Source organism: Vipera berus (genome assembly GCF_964194415.1).
Source record: "Vipera berus genome assembly, chromosome: 1".
Lineage (NCBI taxonomy): Eukaryota > Metazoa > Chordata > Lepidosauria > Squamata > Viperidae > Vipera > Vipera berus.
The window spans coordinates 6,021,865-6,033,940 of NC_138202.1; the positions used below are offsets into that span (position 1 = coordinate 6,021,865).

The window sequence follows — 12,076 nt, forward strand, 5'->3', positions numbered from 1 at the left end:
TGCCGCTAACTCCGCTGGATGTTGGTTCCCAGCTCCCAACTAATCTTTCTGTGAAGTAATACTTTCTAATGTTACTTTTAAACTCCCCTCCTATATATATATTTCCAATTGGGCCACATGAGTGGCCGGGCTGGTGCGCGGGTATGCACACGTGCACAGCCCCAGTGGTGGGTGCTCAAGCCTTCACTCGCACGAGCATCGCAGAGACTCCATCCTCTCTTTCTCTCTCTTCCCCCCGCTCCCCCCCGCTCCGGGCTTCCAACCTGGAAAGGTTGGGGAACTCTGATTTAAACCATTATTTTTGACCTCTCTTCTGCAATAATTCTCATAACTGCATTTGCCTTTCAGATCTTTGATCTTTGAAGGCGGCTGTTTTTTCTTCTTTAAAGATCCTTGAGGCCTCCTGCCAATTCTGCTAGGTTTTTATAATAATAATAAAGTTGGAAGGGACCTTGGAGGTCATCTAGTCCAACCCCCTGCTCAGGCAGGAAACCCTATACCATTTCAGACAAATGCCTGTCCAGTCCCTTCTTGAAAACTTCCAGTGTTGGAGCATTCACGGCTTCTGGAGGCAGGTTGTTCCACTGGTTAATTGTTCTGACTGTCAGGAAGTTTCTCCTTAGTTCTAGGTTGCTTCTCTCCTTGGTTAGTTTCCGTCCGTTGCTTCTTGTCCTGCCTTCAGGCGCTTTGGAGAACAGCTTGACTCCCTCTTCTTTGGGGCAGCCCCTGAGATCCTGGAACACTGGTATCCTGTCACCCCTCACCCTTCTCTTCATTAAACTAGGCATACCCAGTTCCAGTAACTGCTCCTTCTATGTTTTAGCCTCCCGTCCCCTGATCATCTTTGTTGCTCTTCTCTGCACTCTTTCTAGAGTCTTCTAGAGTTTTCTTTCCAGACCCCTTCGTATTTTGGTTGCTTTCTTCTAATGTGCATGGGCGTCTTTCGATTTATTTACTTATGCGATGTTTGTCCCGCCTTTATTACTTTATAAGTAACTCAAGGCGGCAAAGATGCCTAACGCCCCTTCTCCCTATTTTCCCCACAGCAACAACCCTATGAGGTAGGTTGGGCTTGAGAGTAACTGTGCCAATGTCAGGCAGCCAACGTTCATGCCTAAGACGGGACTAGAATTCACAGCTTCCTGGTTTCTAGTGTGGGCCTTTAACCACTAGACCAGAAGTCCCCAACCTTTTGAGCGCCAGGGACCGGTTCCACGGAGAAAGGTTTTTCCACAGACCGGAGAGGGCGTGTTTTGATGTGCTGCCTGCATCCCACGGACGGGGCTTGTTTGTGCGGACCAATTGCTGGCATACTGTGCACCTGGTACCGGTCCACGGACCGGCGGGGTACGAGACCCCTGCAGTAGACCAAGCCAGCTTCTATTTTAGGGTTGTTTTTAAAGTAGAGATGCCTTAAAAGTAAAAAAAAATGAGGTTTTCTGTTAGCTTGGGAAGAGTTGGCCAAACCGCGTGCAGGTACTTCAACCATTCATTTAGCGACCATTCACAAATTACAACGTCAATGAAAAAAAGTGACTTATGACCTGTTTTCCACGTGTAGCCTCGCCGTGGTCACGTAATCAAAATTCAGTCGCTTGTCAACCGAGTCGTATTTACGAAGGTTGCGGTATCCCAGGGATCATCACGCGATCCCTTTTTGTGACCTCCTGACAATCATCCTCAGTGGGGAGAGACAGATTGACTGAACCACTGTGCAGTGGTTAACAGCTACAGTGATCCACCTAACAATTATATTATATTTTATATTTATATTTATTATATTTTTATACCGCCCTTCTCCCGAAGGACTCAGGGCGGTGTACAGGGCAATAAATTATTGTAAGAAAGATCAGAAAATGGGCCAAAATTCACTTAATGACTGTCTCACTTAGCAACAGAAATGCTGGGCTCAGAGTCGACTTAACCTGTAGAGTAAAATGAATTTAAAGTACTGACAGTTCTCTTCCTCGTATGATTTGGCTTCTTCATTTTTGAACTTTGGCAACGGATTAAAGCTGGAATTTATTATCTTATTTTGTTTCCCCTCCTTGCTTCTCTCACAGCTACTTATCTGTTGGAATTTGCAGGTTCTGTTGTTCTTCTGCCCAACAGATAGGTAAGCCGGTCCCAGAATGGCTTGTTTTTGCTTCTAAATATATTATTCTGAGGATACGAAAGGGTGGTAGAAGTATCCGAGGTTAGTACATTTGGAAAGAATTCAGTGTTGACTTTACTTAAAATAAATGTTATTGTTGAATAAGCCAGAATGGCTGGGCTTACAGACCGGTAAGCCAAACAGATCACCTTTTTTGTGTGTGTGTGCTGTGAGTATGACGAATGAATTTGTCCTACGACACACTCCAATAAAACTAATGGTGAATAATTAGCAATAGCACTTAGACATATACTGCTTCAGAGTGCTTTGCAACCCTCTCTAAGGGGCTGTTGCCCCCCCCAAAAAACCACAAAACAATCTCTTACCGACCTCGGAAAAATGGAAGACTGAATCTACCTTGAGCCGGTCAGGATCGAACTCCTGGCAGTGGGCAGAGAGTCAGCCTGCAAATACTTCATACTAACCACTGCACTGCTACGGCTCAAAACATGCCGTTTGTAACGATTTGTAAATGTTACAGTTATCGGTAAAATAATAAAAACAATTCAATACTGTTTAATAGGTAGGATGAACTTGCCTACGTGTCCATAATTCCTGAAACCACTCATATTTTTTGCTCCACTCTTATTTTGGGTCAAAAGTATATTTATATATCTATATCTATATCTATATGTAAAACAGCAATTACAATATAGAACAGTGGTTCTCAACCTTTTCTTCACAGCGGACCCCCTTTAAATACCTTTTGTGTCCACAGAATATGGCCACGGACCCCCCCCAAGATTTCACTCAAGACTCAAATCATAACATTTTTTTCAAGCCTTCACTGTGACGACATTACGCTCTCTTCCTCTCCCCCCCCCAATTGTCTGCAGACCACAGGTTTAGAACCTCTGATACAAAAAAATTCCAACTCTGTTGTCAGCTTGCGTATGAATAATGGTAGGAGCCAATTTTTCAGTGATCCCGTTCTGTGTGCACAAAACTCCCCCAGATTTGTCAACGGGTCCCAGGAGGCTTGTAACCCCACAGCTGGAGAAGGAATTCCTGGCTTACTACAGTATGAACTCGACCAATTGCTCATTATAGTAAGCTTCTGTGCTTTTAATTTGTTTTAGAAAAAGGTCTCTTAACAGTAGAGCTGCCAACTCTTAAGATTGTGGCCTTCCAATCTTTGGGATGACACCTTCCAGAGTTTCTAGCAGCTACGTGCCTTGTTAGGAACAACTGGTTTAGTGCGTTGGAAAATAACATCGAAACAAAAGGCACGCCAAGTTTTTGACATTCCCCTATGACGAGAAAAGATTGCTGCTTGCGTAACTCTTTAAAAAAAAATCATACACAGCCCCAGAGCCTCTCTGCCAGTGGGATGGGCAGTCTCTGAATTTGATATGTAAAAATAAATATAAATAAATTGATTTTTTTTAAAAAAAAGATAACTTGCTAGTCTGTTAAGAACCATATGCTGAAAGTGTAAGTTGGGTATTTCTTCTGCGATTTTGGGGATTATCAACACGATTTTGACAGCAGGATGATACTAACGCGAGTGTGGAAGTATTTGGATGTGCTACAATAAAAGTTACCCAGTTAAGGTGGACCTCGGTCTTAAGCACTAAAATGCTTCCGCGGCGAAAGGATTTGCTGGCGATAGCCCCGTTGCCTGATGCCCAGTTGGGGGGTTCCTTTTGTGGTACCCATTAATCTACTCGCGGTTGCCTGCTTTCAGTCTGCTGGGTTGGCAGGAGCTGGAGTATGGGACAGGAGTTTACACACACACACACACACACACACACACACACCCCGCGGCCAGCAACAGGCCTCAAAACGCCTGCTGATTGGCAGCCCAGCGTTCTCATTTCGCGAGCCGCCACACTCCCAACTGTACTTGAAAATGTCCTAGCCTTTATTAATCAGGGGATACAACGATGCATTTTAATGTTTGTTTCTTCCCTTTCTTCTTTCTCTTTTCTTCCTGTCTTTTTTTTTTTTTGCAGCCTACGCTCTAAGCCACCTTCAGCAATATGGGGTCAGAAAACCCAAGCTGTAAAATTATGACGTTCCATCCGACCCTAGAAGAATTCCAGGATTTTGGAAAGTACATCGCTTACATCGAATCCCAAGGTGCTCACCGGGCGGGGCTTGCTAAGGTGAGTGTGCTGTGGGTCCCGCTGAGTTTACTTAACACTTTCTTCAGGATAGTCTCTCCCATCGTTGATTCCACTTGCACTTTTGCACTTGATTTGGCAAACTTTCATCATTTTTAATTTCGTTGAGCTGACATCACCGCAGGAGTTTAAAAAAAAGATGCCTTGTTACAAGATCTTTGGCTCTCACTGTGTGTGGGTCTTTTGTGAACTGAAAGTGGGTTTTTTTTTGCCATTTGTCCTTTTTCACATTCTTATAATTTATCTGCAGAGAGACACTACAGCTTTTCCATTTAACATCTGAATGAATATGTTGTACGCAAGCCTGATCGGGTCCTATTAAAATAAACTATTTACAACCGTTAATTATTCTGCTGTACTTTTAGTACGTATTTAGTTTGACCGATTATTGATAAATATAAATAATGCTAAAATAGATTGACTGCTAGTACCAGGTACGTGCAGTGCTTGATTCCCATGTAGTCTTATATGTACAGTTTGAAATGACAATTAATTAATTAATTCATTCATTCATTCATATGCTAAGGGCATTTAGGAAGTTAACCTTAGCTAGCCCGAAGCAGCTTTAAAAGCTATAAATGCTTCCGCGATCCAATCTCGATGTGCACAAACCCCTCAAAGCTGCCAAGAGGCAATTTGAATTCTTCAGTCAGGTCTGTGCTTTAAAATATAGACAGTTATGTCTCCTACTAAACTGCCACTGTCGGTTTTAAGTATCTGGGTGGGGGATCTAAGTGGTGGATTTTCTTGCAAAAAAAAAAGACTGGGGGTATCAAGGCCACTTCACAGGCAGTCCTTGACTTACGACCACAATTGGGACCAGAACTTTCATCTCTTAAGTGATGCGATTGTTGATGTACACCTAAATTTTTAAGCAACGCATGTGGTATTAAGCATTAAGCAAATCCCCATTGACCTTACTGGTTGAAAACCCCACGGGGAGGTCACATATAGTGACCCCAGCAATGGTACCTTTCTTAAGCACACGCTGGCTGCAGGCAACTGAAATTACGACCACATGGATCCTGTTGACGGTCACAAGTGTGAGAACTGATCGTAGTCCAATTTCAGTGCTGCTGTAACTGGTCGTTAAACAAGTAATTGCAAGTCAGGAGCTACTTGTACAAAGCACCTGTTTATAGAAACGCCATTTTGGCATCCTATCTGACACCTTCCCCCACGGGTACAAGTAGTTCTCAAGCCTACGGCCGCAGCTGAGCCCAAAATTTTATGTTGCTAGGCGAGACATTGGTTAGGCGAGTTTTGCCTCATTTTAGGACTTTTCTTGCCACAGTTGCTAAGCGAATCACTGCAGTTCTTAAGCTAATAACGTGGTGGTTAAAGTGAAACTGGCCTCTCCATTGGCTTAGTTCAGAGGTAGGCAATATTGGCTCTTTTATGACTCGTGGACTTCCAACTCCCAGAATTCCTCAGCCAGCATGGGGGAACTATGGCCCCTTCATGACTTGCAGACTTCAACTCCCAGAATTCCTGAGCCAGCATGGGGGAACTATGGCCCCTTCATGACTTGCAGACTTCAACTCCCAGAATTCCTGAGCCAGCATGGGGGAACTATGGCCCCTTCATGACTCGTGGACTTCAACTCCCAGAATTCCTCAGCCAGCATGGGGGAACTATGGCCCCTTCATGACTCGTGGACGTCAACTCCCAGAATTCCTCAGCCAGCATGGGGGAACCATGGCCCCTACATGACTTGCGGACTTCAACTCCCAGAATTCCTCAGCCAGCATGGGGGAACTATGGCCCCTTCATGACTCGTGGACGTCAACTCCCAGAATTCCTCAGCCAGCATGGGGGAACTATGACCCCTACATGACTTGCGGACTTCAACTCCCAGAATTCCTGATCCAGCATGGGGGAACTATGGCCCCTTCATGACTCGTGGACTTCAACTCCCAAATTCCTGAGCCAGCCTGGCTCAGCTTGGAAACCTCTCCCTTTCCCCTCAGCACGGCTGGCTCAGGAATTCTGGGAGTTGAGGTCCACGAGTCATTAAAGAGCCAAGGTTGCCTACCCCTGACTTAGTTTGTCGGAAGGTCGCAAGAGGGGAGTCACGTGACCCTGAAACGCTGCAACCGTCATAAATATGATTGGGTTGCCAAGCGGCAGTACTCCGATCACAGGGCCCTGCGGATGCTGCAGTGTAAAAAAATCGGTCGTAAGTCCCTTCTTTTCGGTGCCATCGTAACTTCACGTGGCCACTAAATGAACTGTTTGTAAGTCAAGGGCTACCTATATACTCTGCGGAACCGGTCCCTGGTGCCCAAAAGGTTGGGAACCCCTGTCTTAGATCCTTAACTTTTGCCTCATTGCTTGCTCCTTTTCAGCACAATACAGTAACTGATTCCCCATATTGCATTGTGTAGTTCATCTGTGAAGGGACGCGGTGGCTCAGTGGGTTAGGACGCTGAGCTTGTCGATCAGAAGGTCGGCCGTTTGGCGGGTCGAATCCCGAGTGCCGCGTAACAGAGTGAGCGCCTGTTACTCGTCCCAGCTTCTGCCAACCTAGCAGTTCGAAAGCACGTAAAAATGCAAGTAGAAAAATAGGGACCACTACGGTGGGAAGGTAACAGCGTTCCGTGCGCCTTTGGCATCCAGTCATGCCGGCCACATGACCACGGAGACGTCCTCGGACAAGCGCTGGCTCTTCGGCTTTGAAACGGAGATGAGCACCGGCCCCTAGAGTCGGAAACGACTAGCACGCATGTGCGGGGGAACCTTTACCTTTACCTTTAGTTCATCTGTGCCTTATTAAATAAAATACAATAAGGGGATGCATTACCACCCACCAATCAATTCAAAACACGGACGAACCCAAATCATATCTCATATCTTAAAAACAATAAATTTTAGTCGCAGAAAAGCTAAAGCAGTCTGGCCGTTTCAGATTCTGGATTAAAAAAAGACTAGAGGCAGTCCTCAATTTATGACCACCCACATTTCTGTTGCTAAGCGAGACAGTTGTCAAGTGAATTTTGCCCCATTCAACAGCATTTCTTGCCATAGATGTTAAGCGAATCGCTACAATTGTTAAGTTAGCAACGGAATTAAGTGAATATGGCTTCCCCGTTAACTTTGCTTGTCAGGTCGCCAAAGGGTCATTACGTGACCCTGGGACACTGCAACCGTCATAAATATGAGTTGCCAAGTGTCTGAACTATCCTTGCGTGACCCCGCGGATGCTGCAGTGGTTGTAAGTGTGAAAAACGGTCATAGGTCCTCCTTTTCAGCGCCATCGTAACTTCAAATGGCCACTAAACGAACTGTTTGTAAGTCAAGGGCTTCTGGTTACACACTGGGAGGGGCAAACGTAGGGTTCTAGCAGTGGGTCCATACTTTGTTTCAACACGGTTTACTAAACAAATCACAGTTCACCGATTTCACGTCATTCCCATTAGTTGTCCTTTCAAAACCAGAGCTCAAATGAACCGCACGATGCCTTTGCGCAAATGCGGCAGTGTAAAATGGGTGTGCGTGCACCTCGCTTTGAAATACATTGAGTACCAAATGCCTTGGAACACATCTGTCAGGTTTTCCTGTTTTCTTTCTTTTTCCTCCCCCCCCCTCCCCCCGCAAAAAAAAGAAATTGTTTTTGGTTTGTCAGTTAGGGCTGCTTTGGCACAGCTTGATCTCAAAACATTTACTGAGAACAAAATTGAGCGCGGCTTGAAGAAGAAGAAAGAGCCACTGGCTCTTCATTAATACGGGTCAAACAACTCATTTCAGTACATTTTCACAGGGGACATTTTGGTATCGATGAAAGCTTTTGAGGATATGTTTCCTTGCCCGCTCAGCTGTACTAATTAATTTCACTGTAGGTAGTGTGACAAAGGGTGTTTTAATTAGCTCCCAGACAGTTTGAGACAGCAGATGCTGTCAAACCCTGCCCCTTCTGGAGCTTTTAATGCCGCTAAAAAAAAATGTTTTTGGACAAACAAGAATTCCCTTTCCTACAGAGATAGTGTTTATGCCAGTCTTGTAGGTGAGTAGAAAATAGGAATAGGAAAAAAGTCCCTGGAATTCATGCTACGCGTAGTCCTCAACGTATAACCAAAATTGAGCCCCAGAATTTCTTTTGTTAAGCCAGACAGTTGTTAAGTGGATTTTAGCCCATTTTGTAACCTTCTTGCCACAGTTGTTAAGTTAGTAGCACGGTTGTGGAGTGAATCTGGCTTCCCCATTGATTTTGCTTGTCAGAAGGTCACAAAAGGGGATCACGTGACTGACACACACACACACACACACACACACACACACACACGACAGTAAAACTGTCATAAATATGAGCCAGTTGCCAAGGGACTGAATTTTGATGACGTGACCAACGGTCCTAAGTCTGAAAACTGGTCATAAGTCACTTTTTTCAGTGCCGTTGCACTGGGCATTTCTTCAGTCATCTTTCAGAGCAATGCACATATATTTCCAATAATGATGATGATGATGATGATGATAAGTAGTAGTAGTAGTAGTAGTAGTAGTAGTAGTAGTAGTAGTAGTAGTAGTAGTCAGGGGGTTTTTTCTCATAGAACGCCCAGAACGGAGTTCCGGCACCTTTTTTGGATAGAACCTTGTAGGGTAGGCAAGGTGGGTTGTATAACATGTGTGAGTTCCGGCACCTTTTTCTTTTACAAAAAAAGCACTGGTAGTAGTAGTAGTAGTAGTAGTAGTAGTTGGAAGGGACCTTGGAGGTCATCTAGTCCAACCCCCTGCTCAGGCAAGAAACCCTATACCATTTCAGACAAATGGCTGTCCAGTCTCTTCTTTAAAACTTCCAGTGTTGGAGCATTCACAGCTTCTGGAGGGAGGTTGTTCCACTGGTTAACTGTTTTCACTGTCAGAAAATTTCCCCTTACTTCTAGGTTTAGCACAGTTAATTCAGTCTACCTGAGGGAATCCTACATTTTTAGTCAGTAATGCCTGGAGAACATGCCTTCTGAATCATAGCAATGACATGGGTATTAGACTGGATCAGCCATCTATAAAATAAATAGTGTCAGTAAATGTCAACACATTCATTCTATTTCATTTGGAACAATATCTCCAATTCTGTATAACTATACAGAATTGGAGATATATTAACTAAGAGGAAAGAATATAGGATCTTCTATCAATCATATTCAAACAGGTATATTAGACACAATTGCTTATAGGTAATTAACAGTTATCTAACTCTAGTAGTGTAAGATACTGACTAGGTTCTGTCAGATCAATGTACGTTTCCTTCCTTCCTTCCTTCCTTCCTTCCTTCCTTCCTTCCTTCCTTCCTTCCTTCCTTCCTTCCTTCCTCAATTCTGTTAAGATAGTCAGGCCTTTTAAGACATGAATAAAGTTAGGAACACAGATTATAAGAGGGAGAAGGCAGCAAATCCATTCCAAAGCCCAGCCCAAAGGTGAGAACACCGGAGGCAATAGAGATCCCAAAGAGATCTTATGCCTGAAACAAATTTGAGTTTTTGGTTAAGAATCAAGAGTAAAATCCCTTGGGTGCCAGAAACAGGAATTCAAGGAGATGTAAATAGTTGTTGTCCTTTTATTCGGAAGGGAAGAGCCCTTCCCTTCGCTCGTTTCTTCCCACGAAAGGTGATCTTTTCAAGAACAAATTGTCCCCCGACTCCGCAGGTGATCCCTCCCAAGGAATGGAAGCCCCGCAAGACTTACGACGACATCGACAGCATGGTGATCCCTGCTCCCATTCAGCAGGTGGTGACTGGCCAGTCCGGGCTCTTCACCCAGTACAACATTCAGAAGAAACCCATGTTGGTTGGAGACTATCGTCGCTTGGCTAATAGTGAGAAGTACGTCCTTGCTTAAGACTGTCCTGGCTTGTAATTAAACAAGGCATGGGGACTCTCTTTTTTTCTTTTTGCAGTAAAAGTAGATAAGACAGGCAGACAGATAGATGATAGACAGAGTGGATGATAGATACAGTGGATGATATAGAGATGAGATAGATAGATAGATAAGATAGATAAGATAGATAGATAGATAAGATAGGATAGATAGATAGATAGATAGATAGATAGATAGATAGATAGATAAGATAGATGAACGATAGCTAGATGAATAAGATATATAGATAGATAGATATTGTAGATAGATGATAGAATAGATAGATAACTAGATTAGATTGATTACATAGGTAATAGATAAATAGATAACGATAGATTACATAGATGATAGATGAGATAGATAACTAGATGATAGATTACATAGATGATAGATAAATAGATGATAGATTAGGTAGATGATAGATGAGATAGATAGATAGATAGATAGATAGATAGATAGATAGATAGATAGATAGATAGATAGATAGATAGATGATGGAGAGAGAGAGAGAGAGAGAGAGAGAGAGAGAGAGAGAGAGACTGACTGATGTGGGGTACTTGATGCTCTCTGAGCTAGGTTGGTTTTTTGCAGACATTTCATGACCCAACTAGGTAACATCATCAGTGCTAGAAGGGAGTCAGTGGGGTTGGCTCTCTGTTTACAAACAGGTGCTTTTCCCCTGTCAGCATTGGGTGGCGGTGATCTTGATGTTTCCTTGATTAGGCTGTTGGGGTTAGGCAGACGGACAGACAGATTCATAGATGATAGTTGGATGGATGGAGAGAGAGGCACATGTGTTGAGCTGCTTCCGTGTCACCTTCCCCGCTGCTCTTCCTGACTACTTGTCAGCATCGTTTTGTAGAATAGAGTGGAAAAGGCGGTGTTTTTCTCTGTTCAGAGTGAGCTAACTAAATTGTCCTACACTGATTAGGGCATCAGAGGGGAAAACTCTGCTTTGCAAAGATTTTGTTGCCAGTTCTCTCATTTCATTTTTCCTGACCAGGTACTGTACTCCTCGTCATCAGGATTTTGATGATCTGGAACGCAAATACTGGAAGAATTTGACTTTTGTGTCCCCTATCTATGGGGCGGATATCAGTGGTTCCTTGTACGATGCGGTAAGTCACTGTGAAATCAAACGAGAGCAGGTGCATGATGCAGATCTAGACAATGTTGGAACGGGTTAAATGTTGAGGACGACTGCTGTCTAGATGTATAATTCAGGGCTCTTCAAACGTGGCCCTTTGATGACTTGTGGACTTCAGCGTGCCTGGCTGAGGAATTCTGGGAGTTGAAGTCCACAAGTCATCAAAGGGCCAAGTTTGAAGACGACCCCTGGTGTAATTTCTTCCAACAAAATTGGGGCTGTTGGGATTACTTGTTTGGAAGTAGCAAAGAGTCCTCGACTTATAGGCACAGTCGGAAGCAGAGTCTCCACTGCTCAGCAAAGTTGTGGTCGAGTCACGCCTGGTTTTATGACCTTTCTTCCCTCCGGTCGTTAAGCAGATCCAGCTTTCCCCATTGACTTTGCTTGTCGGAACCCAGCTGGGAAGGTCCCAAGTGGCAATCAGGTGACCCTGGGACCCTGCAACTGTTGTAAATACTTGCTGGTTGCCAAGTGCCCAAAGTTTGATTTATGTGACCGCCATAAAAGTTGCTAAATCAATAGCTGTAAGTCGAGGACTACCTGTAAACAGCTCTGAAACTGATTTTAGATTTGTAGGGATTACATGGACAGGGCCTTATTTATTTTTATTTTTATTTTAATTCCATTTATATCCCGCCCTTCTCCGAAGACTCAGGGCGGCTTACAAGCTTAGCAGTAGCCTTCATTCTATGTATATGCCTGCTTATTAGGGCTTTCACACACACACCCCCAAGCAGCATTATTACAAAGTCAGCTTAATTGCCCCCAACAGTCTGGGTCCTCATTTTACCTACCTCG

At 44.0% G+C, this 12,076-nt stretch overlaps 1 protein-coding gene across 10 annotated transcripts in view; it reads left to right on the forward strand.

Annotated features, from left to right (window-relative positions):
• KDM4B (lysine demethylase 4B) overlaps positions 1 to 12,076 on the forward strand; it is a 275,813-nt gene that overhangs the window by 38,527 nt on the left and 225,210 nt on the right. For all 10 annotated transcript variants that reach the window (XR_014025553.1, XM_081320789.1, XM_081320792.1 and 7 more), the window contains exons 3-5: positions 4,111 to 4,263; positions 9,922 to 10,097; positions 11,135 to 11,249. Coding sequence is in view for 9 of the 10 variants with exons in the window: in XM_081320789.1 (XP_081176915.1) it covers positions 4,138 to 4,263; positions 9,922 to 10,097; positions 11,135 to 11,249 (417 nt within the window). In the remaining variant the exon portion in view is untranslated. The remainder of the gene's footprint in view (positions 1 to 4,110; positions 4,264 to 9,921; positions 10,098 to 11,134; positions 11,250 to 12,076) is intronic.